The sequence below is a fragment of the Culex quinquefasciatus genome, chromosome 3 (genome assembly GCF_015732765.1).
Source record: "Culex quinquefasciatus strain JHB chromosome 3, VPISU_Cqui_1.0_pri_paternal, whole genome shotgun sequence".
In the NCBI taxonomy this organism is placed as follows: Eukaryota; Metazoa; Arthropoda; class Insecta; order Diptera; family Culicidae; genus Culex; species Culex quinquefasciatus.
The window spans coordinates 171154104-171181832 of NC_051863.1; the positions used below are offsets into that span (position 1 = coordinate 171154104).

The window sequence follows — 27729 nt, forward strand, 5'->3', positions numbered from 1 at the left end:
TCCATCAACCGAAATCAATCTAAGCCCTAATTGATATGGTTGGCACCGTCGACCGTTAGTCATTTGTATTACACGTTGCAGCTAGAGACTCTTAACCGATTGGGTGTACGTTCATGCAAAGTGACTTAAATAACCTTTGAAATTTATTATGTAGTTTCCAGTTAATCCCAATGTTTCAAAAAAAGAAGAATTCAACTGATTTGGACTAAGAAAATAATAATTTGATACATAAATCTTTAGATCAAGTTGAATCAATTTCATCCTATTGCTTTTATTATTATTTTTTTGATGTTTTTAGTAGACAAATTGTACCTATTTTAAGCTTAAGGGTTTGACAGTCGCCTAGATTTTGATTTTTTTTTTAAATACAAACAAAAAAACATTTTTAGATGTAAAATTGTATTCTGAATAGTAAGTTAACATCTGATAAAATTTGTTTCAAATACATGAGGCAATTTCACAAAGTTTCACTTTGTTAAATTGACAATCTGATCAATCTGAAAAATCATCATTTTTATTCTTTTGGTCATCATTTCTTTCCAAAAAGTAAATTTTAGACATTTTTATTAAATAGTATTTGTTGAATAATTTAACCTCATATTGGTTTTAATTCAAAAAACTTTTAAGAGCAATTCCAGCTCAAATCAGGATTTTTTCTGATACTTTTGTACCCGACCCTCTCCGATTTCAATGAAACTTTGTGGACATGTTATCCTAGGCCTATTTAAGTCATTTTTGTGTATATGGAGCCAATAGTACTCGAGAATAACATTTGAGAAGGGCGTAAGGTATTTAAATATTTTAGTATTTTGCAATTTAAAAATTACTGTATCTCAAAACCGTTGCATCGTATCAAAAAGTGGTCAAAGACAAATTTGTAGGAAATTGGACGGGCTTTCTGATAAAAATACACTGAAACAAAAATACACGCCACTTTTATGTCATTTTTCAATTTTTAAGTTGAAAAGTTAAATTTGAAGGTGATGTCACGATTTTTTTTCGCTCAACATTTTTGAGGAAATACCCTAAGATGTTACCAAAAGACTGACAAAAAATGCAGGATGGTATGTCTCTCCTAAAAAAATACCAAAATCATTTACTAAAACTGTTTTTTTGAAAAGTGGTCTAAACGTCAAAATTTTTAAAAACCGGTAGTGGGAATCGATTCCCCAGATAATTTTACATAAAAGTCTCCATATTGACCATTGTCCTATGTCCAATCCTTGGGAAGATACAGCGGTTTTAAAAATAAAAATGTTGAAAAAAACGGGATTTTTAACATTTTCTATATGACAGACTTGGTTTTTCAGTCTCGTAAATATTTTTAATAAATTTTACATAAAAGTCCAGACAAACTTGTAGGAAAGTTTGTCTTTGACCCCTTTTTGATACAACGCAACGGCTTCGAGATACAGTAATTTTTAAATTACAGAATACAACAATATTTAAATACCTTACGCCCTTCTCAAATGTTATTCTCGAGTACTATTTGCTCCATATGCACAAAAATGGCTTATATAGGCCTAGGATAACATGTCTACAAAGTTTCATTGAAATCGGAGAGGGTCGGGTACAAAAGTACCAGAAAAAATCCTGATTTGAGCTGGAATTGCTCTTAATTTTAACACTTTCCGATTTAGAATTCAATTTAACACCTACATTTTCTTTAAATTTTTTGAGACTTCCTAAAGAACAATATTTTTTCAAAAAAATCATAGCTAGGACAAGACCATAACATTCGTTATATCAGTGTTTCTCAACCGGTGAGGAATTCCCCCCTGGGAGGAAATTTGGTCATTCTTGGGGGGGCGAATGAGGATGCATTAGAAATCCAATGTCTTTTAACGCGACACTTTCTTTAAAAGTATCGGATTGCAAAGGATTTATCAACACTAAAAATGATTTTTTGTGGATTTAAAAAAAAAAGCTTCTAAACAAAAGCGGTTTAAATATAAAAATAAAATATTTGTAAATAAGTTTTTCGACTATAAATTTTATTTCAAACAATAGTGAATCTTAATTTGAGCAATTCTCTACCAAAACCGGAAATGGATTTTATTTGTATTTTTTTATTTGGCTCAAACTTTGTGGGGGCCTTCCCTATGACCAAAGAAGCTATTTTGTGTCATTGGTTCACCTATACAAGTCTCCATACAATTTTGGCTGCTGTCCATATAAAAATGGTACGTAAATATTCAAACAGCCGTAACTTTTGAATGAATTTTCTGATCAATTTGGTGTCCTCGGCAAAGTTGTAGGTATTGTTGAGGACTATTGAGAAAAAAATACGTATTTTTTGATTTTCGAGATTTCTAAATATTTTTTAAGGGACAAAAATCCACAACTTTTGAGCTATAGAGAAACATGGTCAAAAAATCTGCAGCCGAGTTATGAATTTTTGAAAAAATAGTGATTTTTTGGAAAAAATCGAAATTTCACACAAAAAAATTGACGGCCAAACATTGAATATTACGCCCATTTAAAATGCTAGTCTTGATTTAAAATGTTTCAAAATATTGTTTTCGAGAAGGTCAGAAAATTTCACGAATGTTTCATCATGTTTGAACATTGAAAATCCTACCGTTTGTTGTTGATATATCGACATTAGAAAATGGTTGGCTGTTTGGGTGAGACTTTTTTTTTTTTACTGTGAACAGACACGGACCACTGCGACACTTGCGTATCTATTGTAGTATGATCTGTTCTCAGGTTTTCTGTTTTGCTGCTATACACAGCCTGCCGAACGATCGTCTTCCGTAGCGCTATTGTTTGAGCGAGACAGTATTTGACAAATTATTCGAGCAGTTGCCCTCTCATTCCCCAGACCAATCCCCCAAATGCCATGCCACACGAGCACGAGAGACCGATCCGAGGACGTGGAGATGAGCGAGATTGAGGAAATCTCGTTTATTTTTGACTCCATCTAGAGATCGTTACCGATCATATAGCCCAATCTTCAGCTCGAATTTTGCCTGAGAGCATGTGACCGAGTCGAAAGTAGCATTTGAAGCTCTTCTCTGCGTATTGTTACAGAGTTCTTCAACGCTCAGACTCAGTCGCCAACAGATCGTCCGAGAGATTGGATGGGATGGGTTTTGGGGAGGCTTGGGACTTGACAAAGTCAATTCCCGCAGCAGCCGATATCCCCTCTCGACCGCCACCTACCCCTTTTGCCTCGCCAGATGGGTTTCAAGCCATCGACCTTCCGCTTACAAAGCGAAACCCGTACCACTACACCACGGGAGCTCGGCTTGGGTGAGACTTCCTGTTCCTATTTCTTTAAGCCGCTGTATCTCAGCAACCAGAAGTCCAATCTCCAATTACTCTTAGACAATTTTATAGCAAATTTTCTGAACTGTTCAAAAATTTTTTTTAGAAATGGTTACTCATGGTCACTATTTTTAAAAATCACAAAACTGCAAATATTTTGCTTAAATCAAACTTTCCGTGGCTATTTCTTGAAAAAGGAGCCCTTTATCAAAAATTCTGTTGAGTACTTTTCGATTGCAAATTCAATTTTACATAAAAAATTGAGGTCAATTTTTTTGTGTAAGATTTCGATTTATTCCAAAAATCTCTATTTTTTGAAAAAAATATAACTCGGTGGCAGATTTTTTGACCATGTTTTTCTATAGCTCAAAAGTTGCGGATATTTGTCTCCTAAAACATTTCAAAAAATCTCGAAAATCAAAAAATTGTATTTTGGAAAATTTAGTTTTTGTGAAAAAAAAAGTTTTTTACAAAAAGCATTTTTTCCGTGTACCTATTTTTTTCTCAATAGTCCTCAACAACTTTACAGAAGACACCAAATTGATCAGAAAATTTACTCAATAGTTACAGCTTTTTGAATATTTACGTACCGTTTTTGTAGGGACAGCAGCCACAATTGTATGGAGACTTGTATGGGAAGGTCCCCACAAAGTTTGAGCCAACTCAAACGAACTTTTTAGACATTATCAAAGTCATATTCCTTGCAAGTATGACAACATTCCAAAGAAAATATTAGTCAGAAGTCATTTTGTTGATATCTCTTTTTAGGTTTTAGATTAGGGTGATCAACACCGTGTTAAGGTGGTCCAAAAAATTACGAATTTGAACGATTTTTACCAAAAATCTTAACACTCGTCGTTTCAACCGATTCCTCGGGAATGTTTTTTAAACAGAATGTAGAAAATTTTTTTAGACAGGACCAAAGCCTTGCAAGTATGACAACCTGCTAAAGAAATTTTAGTCAGAGGTCATTTTGTCACTTTCGCATGCGCATGGAAAAAATAATAAATTTTTAAAACAATGATGTCATTGGGTACGATAGGTACTTGTAGCATACCGTGAAAGGAAAATCAAAAGCCGACATATCAAACAAAACACACACAAACACATTCAGTCCACAGAGAGTGTGCTACGAAAGTGATCCGTTTACAGAGATAAAATATTCAAATAAAGAGCCCGTTCTCTCTGCTTCTGCTTCTGGCTACTAATTGAAGTTAATTTGCCGAGTACGAGTACACACAGAGCTCAGAGCTCATATTTACTCAAAGTGCAAGACACTTGATCGTCACCGCCCGTGACCAAGTGCAATCCCGGAGGGCAGTTCTGGAGCAAGCCGAGCTCTGACTAACATACGAGATAACCCCAAACCAGACTTCAAAGTAACTTTCCGACAGAGTTTTCTCTGTCGTCGGCACAGTTGATGGTAAAAGGTCTTTCTGTCACTTATGTGAACTGAGGGATAAGGGATAAGAGGTGCATGCTTGCATTTGGAGAGTTATCTCAAGACACTTATCTTTGTTGATTAATTTTGGATTTAATTTCACTTTTGGAAGTGGGTTAAAGGACTTGGATGATTTATTTAAAATGTCAATAAAACATTGAAAAATAAAGTAATGCTCCAAGTCCAATATTATTTGAGATCATTTCATCAACTGGCAGCTAGCAAAAACCAAATACAAAGTGAAGTTTGATTGAGAGAACCCGTCTTGTTTGCGAAAGCAAATCGTGTGATTCCCCAAAACAAATGCAAAACATTCTGTGTGTCACCAAAACCACGACCGAACGCGCACTCCCTTGTTTCCACACTCATTCCACCACTCGTCAACGATTCACGTTCAATCACATTTCGTCGCAATCGCGCTCGGTTGTCCACCTACATTTTAGGCAAAATTGTGAATTTGTTTCTTCAAATCGGACACTAACAACTAATACAATAAAACTTCGTGCAATGTTGCCACACCGCATACAAATTTGCATTCCATCTTAATGTTTTTTTTTTTGTCGTTGATAAGCATGACTGAAGTAACAAAGACCAATCAAATTTTTGTAACATACAGCGTAAAAAAACATTGAAATTTATTTTGCTCAAAAACGTGAAAAAATGACGTGAGCCACGATCGCACAATTTCGCAAAGTTTCATCAAAATCGCGGAATCAAAAACATTTCCCCGCTCGAGCGCACCCAACCCCCTCAAATGACGAGCCAAATGTTGCAATGTTTCAACCGATTAGATTTCAAACCAACAACTCCCATCGCCACGATTATAAATTTATAGAGTGGAGTGAGTGAGGCGAGGCGAGGCAGGGTCGTTCGACAGTTTTTCGTCAGCTGAATGCACACAATGTGTCGCATTTGACGAGACGCGGGATGTTTGCTGTGCGGCGATGCGCTGTGTTTGTGTATGGTGGAATTAGGGGGTGTGAGTGTTTTTTTTTATCTTTTTTTATTTATCTTTTAATTTATTTTGTTTAGTTTCGTTTCGTTTAAAACAATTACATTAAATTTGCTGAAGGTTTAAAATTTAAACTATAAATTTAATATTACATTTCCAAATAATCTTTAAATTCCGAAAATTTTACTGGAAACGGAACGTTAAATTATACTTCGTTTTCAATAAATAAATAAATATTTGGGTTTTATTTATTTTTAAGCACTGTCGCATCCTCGAATGATCAAGCATTTTTTTTCTTGAAGAATCTATTTTGACAAGAACAAGAACTTAATATTGATAACAATATTATTTTGGATTTTGGAAATGAATCAATTCTTTCGGTTAACATTGAACTTGAGACGAAAAACTTCAAAATAGTTTTTTTTATTTGAAGGCTCTTGGTAAACGTTTCAACCAGTAACAGAACATTTGAAAATAGGTAAATTTTTAAGTTGTGGATTTTTAGGAGAATTGTTTTATTGAAGCTTAATTTACACATTTGTTTCTTTTTTTTAAATGGCAGTAGGAAAATATAAACGTAAACGGATAAATACAAATATTCAGAAAGTGATCTAGATTGGTTCTTTTAAAAAAATAATAGTAAAGTAAATCTTTCCCAGTTCCTGAGGGGAACACCCTTGAAGAGTATCGGGGCCGGCATTTACAAAGCGGATTCAGTGGCAGTTTCTTTCTCAACTTAATGTTAACATGGTAAGGTTAATGTTAACATTCCATAGGTCGCCTCCCTAAGGTGTCGTGATAAGGTCCAGTTTGTGACGATACACTACCTTCCCTTTACTAAGCAATCGATTCCAGAAGGGAAAAGATCACCAGTTGTGTTAGTCCGAGCCGGGATTTGAATCCCGATCTACCGCTTACGAGGCGGAAGCGTTACCACTGGGCTACGTGGCTCGGTCGAAAAAAAAAATAATAGATTTTGTAAAAAAAACCGGTTTTGATTCATTTTTCTTGATAACAATTGTTTATGAATATTATTTACAGCATAAATGTGAATTTATAAATATTATTGCAATGCAGGCCAATAGAAATTTTCATTGAAAAAGGAGTACAATTTTAAACTATTTAAAATTCATTGTATAAAGTTAATTTTTAAATATCGGCATTTTTGGATCTTCTGAAAGTTTAATTTTGGGACTACAGATTAGAAATAACCGAAACAATTATGGAAATGAATGTTCATGAATTCTTCCATGTTTGGATTTTTTACGGGCATTTAATGATATTTTTATTTAAAAATAATGTAAATTAAGCTTATAATTTTATTTTATTTTTTCCTCCCACACACCCCCCTTGATCAGGGCCGAAGACCAAAAATTTTGATCAAAATTTGTTATATCCTTACTTATTATTTAAAGAAAAACTTTGATAAAGGTTTTTAATGGATATGCAAGAAACAGTTAACTTAAATTTAGTACCAATTGCATTTCATAAAATTGATTTTGTTTTAGTTATAAGTTTAGCAAACTTCACCTTTTGCTAATTATTCAGCTGTATCTGAAAAAATATATAAAGCCGATTTATAAATTTTCTGTGTATTTTGTTGGTATGATAACATCAAACTGTGAAATAAGAGGCATTAAAATTAAATTAGTTAAATAAAAAAATAAAACTAGAATAATAACACTATATTTTTGATAATATTGAGAAAAATATTAGGATTCAAGGAATAAACAAAATATAACTTTTGTTTAGCGTAGGTTGAAAATGTTCAAAATCGTTCTTCATCACAAAAAGGAAACTATATTTAGCATTTTGAAATCAGATTAAGGTGAAACGGGACGCCAGTTCTTTAACAACTTCTGTTCAACTTAAACCATTTTCTGAACTCGACAATATTCATTTGTTTAAGTTTCTTTTAAATAAATAAATAAATAAACTAGTGATGCAAATAAGATTCATATATCTTGATTTTAAGAAATAAAAACAAAGATAACTTTATTTGTTTAAAAATGTATTGTATATTGTTTATGAAAAAAATGTTTTTTCTCCATGATTTAATTTGAGACATTTTTTAACATATAAAATTTTCTGCAACGATCTTTAGTTTCAGTATGACTAATTTGCTTTTTAAGGCTTTTCTTAAATTTTCAATAAACAAAGTGAAGTGTCTTTTTGTGATTTTTTAGACAGCAATCCAAGTTTTATTTTATTTACATTTTTACTAAATGGGTTTTTTTTATCTTGCGCCATTTTACAGCATATTAATGGATTCTGGAACTAGCAATAAAGAAATGATATGAATAAAATTCAAACACAAAAAATGATTTATTTAAATTAGCAACATTTTATTTCAAAAGCAAATAAAGAAAAATAAAACGCATCTAATTAAAAATTGTATGGTATGTGAAAATTTGATCTCAAGTTTTTTTTTCATATCATGAATTTTGCTGTCTTGGTTTGAGTAGTTGAGCTAAATTATGACCCCTAAAATGCTCTGAAGTGATCTGGGAATTTTAAATCGAAGAAAGCATTTGATAGTGTAACAGGCAATCAACCACTCAAATTTGACTACAATTGGGTCGCAGAACTCATATGTCATGTTCAAAGTGAGAAAAAAAAAATACCAAAAACATTGTGTTTGTCCAGGATTCTCCGAAGTTCCTTAAAAACCTTCGGAAAATCGAACTACGGACAACAGAGGCTTCGGATAATCGACTCTGGGCCACAGACAACAGACGTTTTGGCTGGATCACCACCTTGTGTAAAAACATGCAACGGTTTTATCGAGAATGGCAAGCCGTTTGTGGCGCTGTCGTCACAGAGGAGATTTGACAACTTTCCCGCGCTGCTACCGAGTGTAAACAACAACATTGAAAAGCACGTGGTTGGGCGTATTCTCATTCTCATCAAAAGTTGCATGCCTCTTTTAGTCGAGAAAATTGATGTGTAGATCAAAAATAGTTTTGGAATGTAGAAAGTATTTATTCTCAGTATCGCTTCGGATAACTTTCAGTTAATTTCAGAGCAAAAAAAATAGTTTATTAAAAATAATTAGCATCATCGAATCAAGTTGGTGAGAATAAGAATACGGCTCCTGCAAAAACTGTGGTGCACTGCAGTCTACATTCAGGCTTATTCTTGCAAGTGGCAATAGACTACGAGATGGCGTTAGTGAATCACCCGCCATATTTTTACACACGATTTTCAAATTATTTTGTTCTAGCTGCTACGTCTGTTGTCTGTGTCTGGGCTATCGACCTATTTAGCGTCTGCAAAAAACTTTGTAAGTTTTATGGCATTTCCGCATTAAAGGTGCTTCCAAAAACGCGAGTCGTGGTTTCAATATGGCGCTTCTCCCGTCTCACCTTAGACAAAAGGTCTAAATTCTGTTATTGCTACTGTTATTCACATAAAAATTCAATTTAGTAATAAATTTTTCAAACTATTTTCTATGCATTTAAAAAAAATTACACTTTTTTAATCTTTAAAAAAAATCTGTAATCAATTTTAAAATTGGTATTTTAGCAAAAGCGACAATTTCTTTTACGAGTTTTTTTTACGAGATTTTTTAAACACTGTTGAATGGTAATTTTTTTCCTGCAATGGATTTGAGTATAATATAAAATATCAACAACATTGTAAAATGAATCATTTCGCAATTCAAATTTAACCACTTTCATCCAGAAAACCGCCTAGCATTTCAGTTCAATTGAATTTTCTCATATTTCGCTGCCACACAACCTCTCTCGCAAAAGGAAAAGCTTCCCAATCAAACGACCATATTTCATACAATTTGCTCGCTGATTGTTTTACGACACACCCCACCAGAAATCCGCACATCAAATAACATATAAATGAAAACAAATATATATAAAACGACATCATCGCTTCACGACAGGGTTGTTGGGGGTGCCCCCCACCAAAGTCACCTGTGTCCACCCCCTCGCAAAACAATTTCAAACAATTCAGTAGCCCGAGCGCGGAATGTGTAGCTTTCGCAATTTCATGAGTTTGCGATTGCAATCGTCGGGGCGAAACTCGCGCGCGCAATAGAGCTGCCTAATTGAATTTGATGCGATTTGTGATTTAGCGAGAGGGAACGGAAATCGGCCGCAAACGATTGGAAAACTTGATGATTTCAACATCTAGATGGTTGTAATTGCTTTGATTTATGACGGCTCGCCACCCCTCCCATCAGTTGACATCAGACACTTTATCGATCACTCACTGCGCGAGTTTTTTGGTCTCACGGAAGAGACGTCAGTTTTACAATGTAAAGTTTCTCAGGGAAACAGGTTGCAAACGGAAAGGTTACACAACATTTTACATTTTTGTGAGTATTTTATAAATTGTTTAACTAAATTTTTAATAACAACAACAATTCGAAAATTAAAAAAAAATCCACAACATTGCATTTGTTTTATTTATTTATTTTTTGTATTATAGATATTTAATTCTTTTATTTCGATTAGATTTAGTAATTACTTGTTTTAAAATTAAAGAAGACATTTAGCATCATTTGTTCGTTGTTTTTGAATATGTTTAAGAAGATAAACAAAGTATTATTGTTGACAATTTTTCGTAATCATTATGATTTCCAAAAACTGTGAAAAAGCCGATGTTTTTTTTGTGTTTGTTTAGATGTATAATCAAACTTGCAATTGATACTGTACAGAAATTTCGATATCGTGAATTTTCTGATCTTTTGAATAAATATATTTTTAATATTTAAATCAACCCTAACATTTGATTTGGTCGAAAATTAATGCTTATGGCGCTTTTCAAATGGTTGATCTGAAAATTTTGAAAATATGTTTTTCGATAGAACTAAAAAATTTACAGAAGTTATCGTCACTCAAAAATTCGACGCTATTTTGATGATTTAGAGAAAACTCTATTTTCCTTTTTGCTTTTCTTTAGTTCTTCAGTTCATCAGTTACAGAAATTTCAGTAATTTTTGTCAAAATATGTAATTTGTCAATTTTGAGTCCGAATAAAATTATAATAATAAAATTTCTTAAATTATAGGTAATTTAAAAAAAGTTTTACTTTGATTACAAAAACATCTTTTAAGTATGTGATGGTGGTAGAGGTGGGCAAAAAAGAGCGAGCCGCTCAAAGAGCCGGTTCACTGAAAAGAGCGAACGAACCGTGGCTCACAAAAAAAGAACCGCGGTTCTTTTTTAAACTCCGGTCTTTTAGTATTTAATTTGTTATTGAGAATTGAAAATGCAATTTCAAATATTTCAATGCTTATAAAAATTAATCCCAAAGGTAAATGATTTTCTAAACAAAATGAAATAAACTTTCCATTGTACAACTGATTAAAGTATATTGCATTATTTGTAAAATTTTACCAAAAATCTGCTGAATAGTTTAGAGATTTTGGAAATAAATAAATCCTTTTGTCCGATTAAACTTTCACATTAATAGACTAAATCAATTAAAACAGAATGTAGAAAAGAGTTCACAGAATATTTTCTCCAAATAAAATATCGGCATTAGTTCTAGAGTTTTTTTAAAGGTCCTAAAAACAAAATTTTAATTTTTTGCTTTTTGGGTGTTTTTGAATACCCCTGACTTAAGGGGTTACATACATGTAGAAAATCACAAAATTTCATATTACAGAAAATTCACTTAATTCACTAAAAAGATGATTTTCAATCACTCCTGAAAGTTTCATGAAGATATTTCGTGACTGAACTGAGTAAGAGACGAATTAAGTTCATAATTTTGCCATGCGCAAAGCGAACTGTCAAACGTTGAAAACGTTTTTCTCTAAACACCGAGTTGATTTACGGGTGCCACGATATCTCGAGATGGAATGGACCAAATTGGCTGAAATTTGGGGTGAAGACTCTCAACATATATTCCTTGTGCATGACTAAGCCCGATTTAGTCAAAGCAGTTTTGAGATATCGTGGCACCCGTTTTTTTATAACTGGGTAATTCTCCGCCAACTCACACAGCAGTTGCCCCGACCCCTCTTCGATTTGCGTGAAACTTTGTCCTAAGGGGTAACTTTTGTCCCTGATCACGAATCCGAGGTCCGTTTTTTTATATCTCCTGACGGAGGGGCGACCCCTTCCATTTTTGAACATGTGAAAAAAGAGATGTTTTTCAATAATTTGCAGCCTGAAACGGTGATGAGATAGAAATTTGGTGTCAAAGGGACTTTTATGTAAAATTAGACGCCCGATTTGATGGCGTACTCAGAATTCCGAAAAAAACGTATTTTTCATCGAAAAAACGCTAAAAACGTTTTAAAAATTCTCCCATTTTCCGTTACTTGACTGTAAAAAATTTTGGAACATGTCATTTTATGGGAAATTTAATGTACTTTTCGAATCTACATTGACCCAGAAGGGTCATTTTTTCATTTAGAACAATTTTTTTCATTTTAAAATTTCGTGTTTTTTCTAACTTTGCAGGGTTATTTTTTAGAGTGTAACAATGTTCTACAAAGTTGTAGAGCAGACAATTACAAAAAATTTGATTTATAGATATAAGGGGTTTGCTTATAAACATCACGAGTTATCGTGATTTTACGACAAAAAGTTTTGAAATAGTTACTTTTTGCGCTTCTCTTTGTTTCGTCGTCCGTGTCTGTCGCGGGTGACCATGAACGGCCATGATCGATGACGACCAAGCAAAAACTGGAATTTGGTTTATTGGACCTTTTCAAAAAAACTCCAGAATTATAACTTTGATTTCAGGACCTTTTCAAAAAAAAAACTGTAGAGCTCAACTCTTGCAGAAATAGACGCAATTTTTAAATAAATAGCAATTTTTCCAGCATCCTAGATTAAAGATTGGATGCCATTTAATTACTCGAATGTTTAGATTCGAGTAGAATCTTCTCGTTTTCTGTTTTAATTTTTTATCTAAGGCCGCTGCAAATATTTTTTGAAGTTTATGTCCCTAGGCCTTGACCAAATGCGAGGCGGTGGGACAAAAAAATATGTTAATTGAAACTACAAGCCTAGATTTCAACATTTCGATGGAAAAAGTATTTCAAAATTAATTTTACTCGCATCCAGTTGCTTTCCAAAATATCGATGAATCGACGGAATTTTTTTTGGCGAAAACAAAAAACTTTTTGTGGGACTGAACATTGATATTTCATGAAAATTTAAAATGTTTTCAAAAGAGTTCAATCATGCTAAATATGTTTATAAACGCAGGAAAATGCATTTTAACTGGTTTTCAGTTGATGAAACTAAAATTTCCTTAAAAATTTGGATGTTTTTCGAAAAAATATTTTTTTGCCCCCGATTATTCAGGCCGACTTTGAAGGGTGGGGCGACTTAAACTTTGAAAAATATTTGCAACGGCCTAATAATTTATAAAAGTCTAATATGAAATAACTTATAAAATCACACGATTTTTCAAACAACCTTTTCATTCAAATTTTGAAAAAGAGCGAAAGTGCCGTTCAAAAGAGCAGCTCTTTTGCATGAGCGAACGAAAATGTGCGGCTCCCAAAAAAGAGCGATTTTGCCCATCTCTAGATGGTGGTGAAAAATCTCTATAATAAGGAATAAATAAACCAATCTCTAAAAATATTTTATTTAAATAATATATCATGTTAACAAAGATATTTAGATGTTGTTTATATTATATCAGGACAATTTTCAAATTATTAAAATTATAAATAATACAAGCTTAATCTTCCGGTCATTTCTTACAGAGAACAACTAAAACGAAAATCTAATTTCATGCTTTTTCCCCTATCTCCTCTCGTTTCCAGGCTATGTCTGCTGGAGCAACAGTAACAGTTACAACGGCGGAAACCCCCGGACGCAAGAACCACAAGGACAACAACCGACGCTCGTCGACGACCAGCAGCTGAACCTGCACGACACAGCATGGAAAAATTAATCCACTTGGAAACTTTGGCCAAATAAACTGAGTTCCTGAGTTTGTGACTGTCTGAGTCCGCGTGTGTGTGTGTGTGTGTGTGACGACGATCCAACGGTTGTTGGTTTGGAAAACAATCAATGCCAAATTGATGAACTGATTTATGCAAATCGGATTGCGAACCTCCCCGGGCAATACACACACCCTCTTCCCCCACTTCCTCTTCCCTACGGGGGTTCCGGAACGCCAGAAGCCAGAACCGGCAGTCACGTACCACGTGCGCGCCGGCCATAATCCTTCCACGTGGTAGCAGAGTGCTTTCCTCCCACCCCCTTCAGTTTGCGGAAAACGAATGTGCAATAATTTAATCGAATCGTGATCTTGTGGATGTGTGATTTTTGGTGGAAATCAGCTTAATTTATATAACACAGAGAAAATATATATTTTTCTTCCGAAAAGAAACAAACAAAGAAGAAGCAATGCAAGAAAATAGTGTGACAGTTCCGGCCGGAACCGGAAGTAGTAGTGGGAGTGGCAGTGGGAGCGGAACAGCAGGTGTAGGAGCGCTTGGTGCTGCTGCTGCAGCTGTTCCCACCACCGGACCGACGCCAGTGTCTTCGCCAAGCAATAGCAACGCCAGTAACGCCAGCGGAACGACGACGGGACCGATTAGCGATGCTGACCAGGCGCAATTCGAAGCGGACAAGCGAGCGGTGTACAAGTGAGTTTTTTTTTAACATTCGCAGAGCTTTTTTATATAAAAAGGTCGTATAAACACAGAAACAGCTTATTGGACCTTTAAAAAAACTCTAGATTTAATGTTTGCTTATTACAAAAAATCAGTCATTGATCGAACCGTTCATAGAGCTTTATGACGTTTCGCGTACGCACACGCGAACCATTTGATTTTGCTAGCCGGACAAAATTTAACCTCACTTTTTTTCGTGTATGTACACGCAATACATGCGCACGTAAATAACACAATTGTTTGAACTTCTGTCAAAATTTTCTCACCCGTGTCCAAACAGCAACTCTCTTTTGTGATTCTCTTTTGTGCGGATGTTCGAACACAAACCCAAGTTCACTTTGAGTTTCAAACTGTGGTGACTTTGGTGACAACAATGAAGCATCGGATTCGAGTGGTGGAAATGGCAGTTCTCCCATAAGGAAAATAAAATGCATCAAATTTTGTGTGTGTCTTCTCCACAAATTTGTAGAAGATTGTAGCACTGTAAAAATCATTGCTGCAAATTTCTGAAAACACGAAAACACTGTCTGTGTTCTTGACACGTCTTCCTCTGGAAACGCTACTTCTTGATGCACAAAATTTTTAAATGTTTGTTTCAAACAACATGAACTGGCAGCCACAAAAGGGTTTGTTCAAACATTAGTCGATGAATAAGAAGAGGGGGGCGGTTTGAGGTTAGTGATAGCCCATGTTAAAGGTATAAGGTACGTTATCCATTAGTGGACCCCTTTCCTATAGTGGACCCTCTTAAGGGTTTTGATGATGAAAAATTCAATAAAATCACAATTTCAAGCGTGTTTTTGTCTACAAATCTTTTACTTGGCATATTCAGCATCATTTAAAACAATATTGACTGACATTGAATTGACCTCTAAAATCAGCCATGGCCATTAGCAGAGGCGCCGACTAGTCCAAAATGTTGGAGGGGGGCACGGTTGTTTTCCAAAATCGTTAGGTGAGAGTGGCGATATGATGTTTAAGTTTATTGTATATCACGAATTTTACCAATTTGAATATTACGATGTGATAAGAGTTTTTTTCATCCGGAATCCATTTTTTTTTTTTTTTTGAAAAAGATAATTTATTAAAACGTGATTGAGAATGTTTATTGGGGGAATTTTTTATATATTTGGAAGGCGAATTCCTTCTAATTGGCATATTCTCACTTATTTTCCAGAAGTAACAGTCAATAATAAAAATTATCAGGTATTTAAAATTCAACAACACAAATATTCTAAAAACGAAAACAAAAGTAAAAAGCAAAAATTTAGAACTTTAGAAATTGGAAAATGCACATTAAAAAACAACATTTTTTTCAAATCTGCAATTCAGAAAAAAATAACAGAAAAAAATAAATATTCCAAAATTTAAAAAAAGTTTAAAAAACCCTAGGGTTAAAAAAACTCATGGCTTAAAAATGTTAAGAAATCAAAAGTTGAAATTCAGAAATTTAAAAAATCAGAAACTTGAAAATTACAAAAAAAAACAATGTTTAAAAAAATCGAAAATTTAACATCAATTTATTTGTTCAGAATTTAAGAATTTAAGAATTTAAGAATTCAAGAATTTAAGAATTTAAGAATTTAAGAATTTAAGAATTTAAGAATTTAAGAATTTAAGAATTTAAGAATTTAAGAATTTAAGAATTTAAGAATTTAAGAATTTAAGAATTTAAGAATTTAAGAATTTAAGAATTTAAGAATTTAAGAATTTAAGAATTTAAGAATTTAAGAATTTAAGAATTTAAGAATTTAAGAATTTAAGAATTTAAGAATTTAAGAATTTAAGAATTTAAGAATTTAAGAATTTAAGAATTTAAGAATTTAAGAATTTAAGAATTTAAGAATTTAAGAATTTAAGAATTTAAGAATTTAAGAATTTAAGAATTTAAGAATTTAAGAATTTAAGAATTTAAGAATTTAAGAATTTAAGAATTTAAGAATTTAAGAATTTAAGAATTAAGAATTTAAGAATTTAAGAATTTAAGAATTTAAGAATTTAAGAATTTAAGAATTTAAGAATTTAAGAATTTAAGAATTTAAAATTTAAATTTAAGAATTTAAGAATTTAAATTTAAGAATTTAAAATTTAAGAATTTAAGAATTTAAGAATTTAAGAATTTAAGAATTTAAGAATTTAAGAATTTAAGAATTTAAGAATTTAAGAATTTAAGAATTTAAGAATTTAAGAATTTAAGAATTTAAGAATTTAAGAATTTAAGAATTTAAGAATTTAAGAATTTAAGAATTTAAGAATTTAAGAATTTAAGAATTTAAGAATTTAAGAATTTAAGAATTTAAGAATTTCAGAATTTAAGAATTTAAGAATTTCAGAATTTCAGAATTTCAGAATTTCAGAATTTAAGAATTTAAGAATTTAAGAATTTAAGAATTTAAGAATTTAAGAATTTAAGAATTTAAGAATTTAAGAATTTAAGAATTTAAGAATTTAAGAATTTAAGAATTTAAGAATTTAAGAATTTAAGAATTTCAGAATTTCAGAATTTCAGAATTTCAGAATTTAAGGATAACCAAAAAGATACACAAACGGTTTTTAATACAATAAAAAAAAGCATTATGACAACTTGATACGACCAAAAATTTGCAATTTGTTAAAAAGAAATCAAGAAAAAAAATACCTAAAATTACTCAAAAAAATATCGAATTTATCAGCATTTTTTTTAATGTAAAGCTGTCATCAAATGACCATTTTGAAAAGTGTTTCAGTTCATTTTCGCTAAATCCTGATCTACAATGGCAAATCGCAGAATGTTGCGTCTGAAAACTTGATGATTGTTTTGACAAGAGTTTGCGTAAGTTTGCTCTTGTATACTAAGCTTGCTGGTTTTCCTACCTAGTTAGCATAAGAGAGCGCAGTAGTATAGATGAAACGTTGTCGATTTAAAAAACAACAAATGTTTTTGAACTATTTTACAGATTCGCTTACAAGAATTCTATCCAATTCCAATTCAGTTTTAAATATTATTTTCAATTATTTTTGGGATTTTTTTTTGTAATATTTAAAATAAGAATATTTTTCTTCTAAAATTTCTGGGGGGGCACAATGTATGGCCTCCCCCCCCTGCCCAATTTTAAATAAAGCGAAGAACCGCTTATTTTTGAGCAAAAATTAAGGGGGTCCAATATAGGACAACGAAAATCCAAACTTTTTCCAAAACTGTGTATTTAAGCAAAAATTTCTCTTAAACATACAATGAATGCTTTTTGTAATCAACCTAAACGCATATTTTTTCAATTATTAGCATAAATATAGCTGTCTAAATGTTAAAAGTACCAAAAATACTGAAGCCGTATGAATTTATAATTAATCAAAACTATAGTTAATTATACTTAACTGAAGCAACATAATTGCAGTTTAAAATAATATTTTATGATTAAAAATAAAAAATAAAACATTTTTTTTAATAAACATGCGTGGTTTTAACAGCAACTGTAAACAAATATATTGTTTAGTTTCGGTCAACCATTTATGTTATTACTATGGAAAAAAATGCATCAAAATTACTTTTTTTATTTGTTTTTTATATTTACAGTAGTTTTTGAAACGTTTTCTCTGATCTTTTTCGGAGATACATGTGTTTAAATGTCTGTTAGGTTTTTTCTTGCTGTTTAAAGCCAAATTTGTTAACAAAACATATATGTTTATGATGAAAATTGTCAAAACATCAAATATCGGTAAAATTTGGTATAAAAATAACAGTTTGCCTATAGTGGACCCGGGTCCATAATCGGATTGTGGACCCGGGACCACTATAGGAAAAGGGGGTCCATAACAGGCAAAATAAACTCTTTGTTCAAATGGCTATTGTTCTAATCAACAACAAATAACTGATGAAACAAATAGTCCAAATTGTTCAAAAGACTTCAGATTTCATTGTTTTGTACAAGGGTTATGAAAAAGTGCTTAAAGTATTGAAAAATTGTGAAAAATGTGCACCGGCTCTACTAGAGGGTTCAATAATGGTTAAAATACCCTAGGGAAGTCTGAAATCCCTCAAATCTCTTGACGTAATATTTGAACAAGCCCAAAGTGGGTTGAAAGTCTAAAATCTTGAATCTTGAATCTTGAATCTTGAATCTTGAATCTTGAATCTTGAATCTTGAATCTTGAATCTTGAATCTTGAATCTTGAATCTTGAATCTTGAATCTTGAATCTTGAATCTTGAATCTTGAATCTTGAATCTTGAATCTTGAATCTTGAATCTTGAATCTTGAATCTTGAATCTTGAATCTTGAATCTTGAATCTTGAATCTTGAATCTTGAATCTTGAATCTTGAATCTTGAATCTTGAATCTTGAATCTTGAATCTTGAATCTTGAATCTTGAATCTTGAATCTTGAATCTTGAATCTTGAATCTTGAATCTTAAATCTTGAATCTTGAATCTTGAATCTTGAATCTTGAATCTTGAATCTTGAATCTGCAACTGCACAAAAGGTTTTGGTTTTATTTTTCAGGAATTAAAATAGGAGTAAGCATATGTTTTTTTTTTTTTTTCAATCTAAACAAGGTTAGGTATCTTCAAAATTTCCATTTTCAACATTTCCATCAACAAAAATTATGTTGAAGCTTATGCGTAAATTGCGTAAATTTTAAATCTGTCTGTCCAAAAAGTTGCAAAAAATTACTTAAAATTCCCTGAAAAGAATATTTAGAGTTTTTAATTTTACAACTTTAAATCATTCTTACTTTTGAGACGAACCAAATCATCCAAAACCGAAATAAACTTCCATTTCCGATTGCACACACGTCCCCCCATCGATGATGTCTCCTTGAATAGACACACAGAATACACTGTACACATATCTAAATGCAGAAGAAGAAAGGATTGTAAAAGCTTTCCCCCAAAGCAGGGATAGACACGATGACGATATTGGACTTTCTTCATCCATTCCGGTTGTGGTCTTCATCGTCTTCGTTGTCTCCTTACTCTTGTTCCGCCCATAAGTAAATATAACACGACATGATGTTTGACAAAGCTCCCTGGAACCGACTTCGACGACGACGTCTTCTTCCCTTTGGTGGGGGTCTTCCCTTACTATTGGACCCAAGAAAAGGGTTTACTTTTTAGCTCAATGCAGAACTACAAGAAGGGGGAACGGAAACGGACAGAAAAGAACACGGAATCTAGCAATGTTGAAATAACTGTAATATCTTTATTACGACCCTGTCATTGTGTCTGCCGGGTCGTGTGTGGCTGTTTCTGTATTTGAAAGGACCTCGTCGGAAAAAAGGGGGAAGGCAACTTCCTCCGGAACGGACCAACTGCATTTCGATTTCGAGGTGGTGCACCTTAACTGCAATTTCTAACTTTTTTTTTCTTTCTCAATTCTAGACATCCCCTGTTCTCCCTGCTAGCGTTACTCCTGGAGAAATGCGAACAGGCAACGCAAGGCTACATTCCCTCCTCGACCTCGTCCAGCCCAAACGGGTCCTCGAATGGGCCCAGCGACGGGGACAGCTTTTCCCGGGACGTTCAGGTGAGTGACCCTGGTTGCCTACTTTTGGGCGATTCCATAATCTAAAATCTTGCCATAAAAATTTCGCAGGCCTTTGTCCAAATGCTGGAGAAGGAGAAGCGCCCCCTATTGACCAACAACTCCGAACTGGACGGCCTTATGATCAAAGCGCTGCAGGTGCTGCGGATACACCTGCTCGAGCTGGAAAAGGTGCAGGAGCTGTGCCGGGACTTTTGCACGCGCTACATCGCCTGCCTGCGGGGCAAGATGCAGTCGGAGAACCTGCTGCGGTCCGATTACGCCCTCGAGCACAACAACAACCTGTCCAACTCGAACAGCCCGATCAACAGCCCGGAGCAGGTAAGGAATTGCAAATATTTTTTTAATTTTTAAAAACTAAAAATACATTATTTTTACTCTTTCAGGACCTCTCCGGCAGTGCTCAAGGATACTACCAAAATGCGGACTATCTGTCAGGAACCGATACCAATGAGTACAGCAATATGCAAGGTAAGACCATCCCAACCAAATCTTTTCTATCTTAATTTTTACCCATCAAAAAACGGTCTTTCAACTGACTTCGACCACAAAAACCGAGCAGGAAACAACCAACTCTCCGTTCAACAACCACCGGAACATCCCGTCCCGATCCCGGCACCGATTCCAAATCCCGCCAATTTCACCCAATTTCCCCACAACCTCCAACCACCCACCATCCCGGGATCCACTCCCCTCGCCCAAATCGGCATCCCTCCCCCTCCGTTGCTGGTGTCCGAGGCCACCAGCAGTGGCAGCGAATGCGGTGACGAGGACGAGGAGGAGGACGAAGACGACGGCAGTGCCGGTTTGTCACCGGGGGCCAAACGGGCCATTCTGCCCAAACGCGCCACGAGCGTCTTGAGGGGCTGGTTATTTCAGCATCTAGTCGTTAGTATTCGTGTCCAGTTTGTTATTTCCTCTGTTTTCCACTAATTTTGATTTTTCTTTTCTTATTTCTTCCCTCCGCTTTCCGGATCCACCGTGGAATGTCCGCTAGCATCCCTATCCTACTGAGGACGAGAAGCGAGCCCTGGCCGCCCAAACCAATCTCACGCTGTTACAAGTGAGTTTTGCGGATAGAGAGAGGAAATTATTATATAAATGTAACAAACGACTTTTATCCCTTTTATCAGGTCAATAACTGGTTCATCAATGCCAGACGCCGAATCCTCCAGCCGATGCTCGAGCACGCTTCCGACAGTTCTGGTGAGTTGGTTATTCTTAACATAATGTAGAGTTATTAATTGTTGCATCTAGAGCGTTCGATTTCCACTCTCCGAGAAATAGTTTTCATTTGAATCCCTTTGGTTGGTTGGAATATTAACTCTATTTTGAGTAATGTTACCTATTACTAGATGTAATATTTCCGTCTCCATCATGCAAGTATCATGCTAACATTCCCACCCACTTCCTCGTGATCTTACCAATGGTCGTGGCCGGCGCCGTGATTGATCAGCAGGGGTCTTTGAGAGTTCCGAAGTGGTTATCTTAAATTGAAAACAATTTTGATCCTGAGATTTTTGTGGCTTCACAATCAACACGAATTGGGTCCTAAAATTAAGCTAAAATTTGGGACATTTTAGTTCACAATGATTAGGCTCATTTTTCTGAGTACAACGACACTATGTACGACCGCAAATGATTAAAAATCAGTTTTTAAATCAATTTAAAAAAATACTTCAGGGTCCTTTTTACCGAAAAGGTCCCACTTGACAGCTCACTTCAAGGGGACCATAGTTGATTCATCGAAAAAATGTTGTCTTGTCAATTTATTCTTTGGCATTACAATGCAAAAAGAATGATCAGAATATATAGCGGAATTAAAAGGAACAACTCGTCTCTTTGTATTCACAGTAATGCATTCTGCTAAAACGCTCAACCAAACCACAACTATCAGAATTGGTTTTTAATCGTATTTTTTACTGTTGTACATAAAAATTTACATAGGGCTTTAGGACCCCATTGTGATGAAAAATATTGATTTTTTTAATCTATTGAAAACATATTAATTTATTCAAATTATCTCCTGGCCGAAAAATAACACTTCGAAATCATGTAATTCTTTGCGATGTCGCAAAATTTTTCGCGGTTTTCAAATATTCATTTTTTTGTTCAGATGATATTTTGTCCATAAATTCTGTGTGTCCAAATTACTACTTTTACTAGTGAAATAGCAAGAGAATGTCCAAATAAAGGTCCTAAAAATTATAGGGTTGGCAATAAAGTTGCATTTTTCATCCTATTGACAAATTATCACAAAAGTGTTCCAAATTTGTGGGTGTTCAGAATATGTGGGATGACTGTATTTATAACTTGACAATTAAAACAATTTATAAAAAAATGTTAAGTTCTTTTCGATTGCAAATTTGATTTTGCTTCAGAAAATGTTTTTTATTTATTTATGTATTTTTTTTTTTTTGTACAGGATTAAGATTTTTTCTAATAGACACTTTTTTTTAAAAAAAATCATATTTACCAATCCTTTTGCTTTGAAAATATTTGTTTTAGTCCCCTAAAACATATTAAATTTAAAAAAATACTTTCTTGGGTTTTAATTTTTTAGTGGTAAAACGTCAACTTTTTTATCCCTTGTACCGATTTTATTCCGAAAAGTCCTAATCATAACCTAAAACTTTTTCGAAGACGCCATATCGATCAGAAAACTCTTTCTCAAGATACAGAATTTCCAATACCCATTTTGTATGACCAACCCCCAACATTGTATGGAGACTTACTACGAAAACTATTTTTATGTAAAATGACTTCTTTTGACATATGGACAAGGAGGTCGCTTTGCGAAATTTATTGTATCTAAAAATCTATCACAGCTGAGCAAAGCACTACAGCAAACACTATTTTTATTTTTTTTTATTTTTTGATATGTTTTAGAGGACATAAAATGCCAACTTTTCAGAAATATGCAGGTTGTGCAAAAAATCATTGAGCGAGTTATGAGTTTTTGAATCAATACTGATTTTTTCAAAAAATCGAAAAATTGGTCGCAAACATTTTTCGACTTCATTTTTCGATGTATAATCAAATTTGCAATCAAAAAGTACTTTAGTGAAATTTTGAAAAGGTGCACCGTTTTCAAGTTAAATCCATTTTAAGGTGACTTTTTAATTTTTTAAAATTAGTGCACATGTTTGCCCACTTCTGGAAAAAAGTTTTTTGAAAAGCTGAGAAAATTCTCTATATTTTGCTTTTTTGAACTTTGTTCATACGACCTTTAGTTGCTGAGATATTGCCATGCAAGTGATAAAAAACAAGAAAATTGATGTTTTCTAAGTCTCACCCAAACAACCCACAATTTTCCATTGTCGATATCTCAGCAACTAATGGCCCGATTTATAATGTTAAAATATGAAACATTCGTAAAATTCTCGATCTTTTCGAAAAAAATATTTTCAAAATATTTAAACCAAGACTAACATTTTAAAAGGGCGTAATATTGAATGTTTCGCCCTTTTGAAATGTTAGTCTTGTTGAAAATATTTTTTTTCGAAAAGATCGGAAAATTTCACAAATATTTCATATTTCAACATTGTAAATCGGACCATTAGTTGCTGAGATATCGACATTAGAAATTGGTGTGTTGTTTGGGTGAGACTTAGAAAACATCAATTTTCCTGTTTTTTAACCTTTGCATGGCAATATCTCAGCAACTAAGGGTCGTATCAACAAAGATCAACATAGCAAAATATAGAGAATTTTCTCAGCTTTTCAAAAATATGTTTGTCAAAAGTGGGCAAACATGTGCACTAATTTAAAAAAAAATGAAAAACTTCGACTATTTTCAAAAAAGTCACCTAAAAATGGATTTAACTTGAAAATGGTGCACTTTATCAAAATTTCACTAAAGTACTTTTTGATTGCAAATTTGATTATACATCGAAAAATGAAGTCAAAAAATTTTTGCGACCAATTTTTCGATTTTTGGAAAAAAAAATCAGTATTGATTCAAAAATTCATAACTCGCTCAAAGATTTTTTGCACAACCTGCAAATTTCTGAAAAGTTGGCATTTGATGTTAGAGGACACATAACATATCAAATAATAAAAAAAATTAAAAATAGTGTTTTTTGCAAATCAAGTTTTAGTGACAAAAAGTTAAATAAAGAATCACCAATTTTTTTTACCGCGTATCATTTTTTTCCAGTGTAGTCCGTCTCCATACCTACAACTTTGCCGAAGACACCAAATCGATCAAAAAATTCCTTCAAAAGATACAGATTTTTGAATTTCCATGCATCATTTTTGTATGGACAGCTGCCAAATTTGTATGAGAAATTATATGGACAAACTAATGATGCAAAATGGCTTTTTTGGGCATACCGAAGGCACCAAAAAAGTTTCAGTCGCATTAAAAAATACAAAAATTAAAATTTAAGAAAAAAGACCGATTTCGTAGAAAATTGCTCAGACTCCAAATGTCCTGATCCGTAATCGTGCGATGGTATTGTGCCTCCCATAATGGAGCACTTCCATTCGAGCAGTTTTTGCTTTTTTCTACAATGTATTCCTTATGGGAGAACTGTCATTTCTACCACTCGAATCGGGTGTTCCATTGCAGTGGACCATACATCAAAAGATTACAAGAAAAGTTTTCAAATAAATATATAAGCGAATCTTGAAGTTGATTTTTTATTTCTTAAGCAAATTCTATTCATTTCTTTTGTAAAGAAAAGTCACGTTTATAAAATAAACAATAAACTTTGTAAAAAAGGCAAAAATATTTATTTTTTGTCGTAAAACCCAAAATTTAACCGCGTTCTTTTTAACGAAAATACTGTTTATCGATTTTGATCATGTTTAGAAATAAATTTTATTTATTTATTTTATAAAATATTAAAATATTTCTTCCAATTTCTTTTCTTCAACAGCCCAAAGTCCACCTGCTCCAGCCGCATCGTCATCACCGTTACCGCAAGCTCTTCCACCACTACCACCTCCACTTTTACCCCAGGAAAGCAACTCTTCACACCCTCCCAACAAACAACCCCCAATCTGGTCCGATCCTTCGTTTTCCGGTGGCCCGATCAGCTCCGCTCACCACCAGTTGGCCAACATCGAGAACATCAGCGCCAACATCATCAACCGGGGCCTGCTTCGATCGCAGTTTCACCATCCAGGGCGCCCCCGGTCCGTAAGTTCCGGGGATGAGTCCGGTACCAGCAGTGACGGTCCGGGTCAACATGGACTGGCCGTCGCCGGGGGTCGTTAGGAGGGTTTTTGTTTTTTTCGGTGGGGTTACACAATTGTATACTAATTTTGAGATGAAAACGTCTATACGAAGTGCAACTGGATGCCATATACGAAAGCTAGTTATTATTTTGTAATTATTTTTGTTTTGTTGAATTTTTTGTAGTGATTAGGAAAACAACATAAAAGTATATCAATAGTTTTAATGTGATTGATTCCAACCCTGCATTTGACAGTTCAAGTTGACTTGCTAGCTTACCTTTAGCTTGCATGACATTGATCATGTTAGACGTTTAAGAACTAATTTGGTTTGTCTGAAGCTTCAAAATTTCAATCATTAAAACAAAAATACGTAAAAATTATTCCATTCTAAATGTGACAAACCGAAAGATTTCTTGAAAAGTGAAAACTTCTCCAAATACTTGCGCTCCAAACCCCCTTCCAAACCGGTCAAGTTCTGTACAGTAGCGACCGTAAGCAGAACGGGTGCCTTCACATTTGCATAATAAGCCCAATTTGGAAACAAATTAAGACCATAAATAAAACGTTCAGCCCCGCCCCATCCCTTCTTTCTCGATTTCACACCCAAACAAAACAATTTTGATTTTTCTTCTCTTGGTATTTTGGTATTTTCATTAGGGTGAAACAGTCGTCGGATTTTTGTTTATACAGACGCTTAACAGGTGCAAGCCCCCTCCCCCCCCATCCCTCCCACTTCCTTCCGTCAAAATTGTTCATTTGAATGGAAATGTCATTTTGCCTTCGGGATGTGGGGGGAAAATGCCGCACGCCAATGGCCATGTCATGAGGCTTGCTTCGATTTCCGTTTGGGGTTGTCGACGACGCTCACTAGATTGATTTGCCGAGGAAAGAAAATTATCACAAACGCGCGTGAGTTAATTTTTATTGAAAGCCCTGTTTTTCTTCTCGGTGGGTGATTCCAACGGAAAATGTTGAAAATATGATAATTAATTAACGAGGCCGAGAGAAAAAAAAAACAAAAAGGGGAAAGCGACATCATTAACGAGTAAATTTGCGCGCGGACTCACGTCGAACCGAATGATGAAGTTGAATTGATTAATATTTATTACAAATAATGAGGTCCGAGTTGGTTTGTTTTTTTCGGGTAAGGACACACAACAACAAAAAAAAAAGCAAACATACGTAAAAACTCAATTAAAAAGGGGCCGCGCAAGGAATCGGAGCGCTAAAATTGGAGAAAACGATTACATGAATAAATATTATTTACATATAGATTTTTATATACAGCCACACCTTGGTGGACGCAAGAATTCAATCCGGTTTTCCGTTTTCTGTGCTGTTCGAATATAAATTATCGTATTATCGTGATAATTGAATGATTATGATAATGCTAATTAAAACGCGAGCGGTGAATATTGTTGTACGAGCAGCGACGAAGGCAAGTGGGTGGACAACCTCCCCTATAATCAGCTCAGGGGGAAAGTAGAGAAAAAAGAACAAATTTCAGTCAACACAGCCAAGCTAATGTATACGTGGTTTAAATGCATTTTTTTTCTTATTATTTTGAAATGTTTTATTTTTAAGATGGATATATTTTATAGTGATAAAAAAACAGCAACAATTGCTAGGCAATATATAAATTGAAAAAAAAAACTTGATCCGTTATCATTTGCTTGAAAGAGTACATTTAGTAATCTAAATTAAAAGTTTTCTTTTTAATCACCAATGTCCTTGACTGTACTCAAAAATTTAGCAAAATATTGAGAATTTTTGAAAGAAACTGAAGCTCATAATAAAGGTTAAACGAAACTAAATTTTGCAAAGACTTTTAAAACAGAGCAATTCTCTGAGATTTCGAGCAATATTTGGTGTATTTTCGAATTGGCTGAATTTTTATGAAATTAAACCAACACAAAATTAACACATTTTTTTGTTTGACCCCCAAAAAAAACCTTTTTCGAATCATGTCAATTTTTAGATATTTTTCAGATAACCAAAATTTCCATCATTAGAGCAATTTTTCGATTTTTTTCAAGGGGTATTTTTAGATGTGGCCATTTCAAATATGTTTTGTGAGTTCTTCCATTACAAAAAAAGAGCTTATTTTCCATAATCTTCAAACTATTTTAGAGATTTTCCATGCAAAAATTCTATCAAAATATTCAAGAACGGTTTTGCTAATCGTTTAACGTCTTCAGCAAAATTGATAATATTTACAATCTTTAACAAAATATTTATTTTTATAGCACTGTAATACTCACTTAGATGTGATTTTGAGCATTTTTATTTTTGGAAGAATGCTAGAGTTGGTTTAAAAATTTGATTTTTTTTTCTTTTTATTTTTTGACATTGAAAATCGGTCCGGAGACAGAAAGATGGCTTGGACGAGGAACGATCACCGACTGTAACTGAGCGAAAACGCGCTTTCCTGAAAACGCCTAAGGTTGCATCCTATTGTAAAATTACCTTAGATTTCTATCATTTCTATCATTCAGCATTCATCACCGACAATGATATTCAAATGTTAAAAAAAAAAACGCCTCTCGTGATCGTCATTTCGAAGCGTCATTCAGTGAACGCACACGAAGTTGAAACGAACAAACCCGAGCTGGGCACTCAAGCAGCCGCTCAACGCGAAGGCACATGCTTCTCCTTCTTTCTCTCTCAACCTGTCCCTCTCTTTTTTGCTCGTGCTTTGTAGCGTGGTGACAGCAATCATTTGAATGCAGTCATGGGGGAGGTGATCGGAGTTTCG

At 33.8% G+C, this 27729-nt stretch overlaps 1 protein-coding gene across 2 annotated transcripts in view; it reads left to right on the forward strand.

Moving 5' to 3' along the window:
- The window catches only part of LOC6049148 (homeobox protein PKNOX1), a 140680-nt gene extending 112951 nt beyond the window's left edge, over window positions 1–27729 (forward strand). For both annotated transcript variants that reach the window (XM_038258588.1, XM_038258587.1), the window contains exons 5-12: window positions 13414–14244; window positions 19628–19772; window positions 19842–20111; window positions 20177–20261; window positions 20353–20678; window positions 20788–20853; window positions 20924–20996; window positions 24674–27729. In XM_038258588.1, coding sequence (XP_038114516.1) covers window positions 14003–14244; window positions 19628–19772; window positions 19842–20111; window positions 20177–20261; window positions 20353–20678; window positions 20788–20853; window positions 20924–20996; window positions 24674–25014 — 1548 coding nt within the window. In that variant the 5' untranslated portion in view covers window positions 13414–14002 and the 3' untranslated portion in view covers window positions 25015–27729. The remainder of the gene's footprint in view (window positions 1–13413; window positions 14245–19627; window positions 19773–19841; window positions 20112–20176; window positions 20262–20352; window positions 20679–20787; window positions 20854–20923; window positions 20997–24673) is intronic.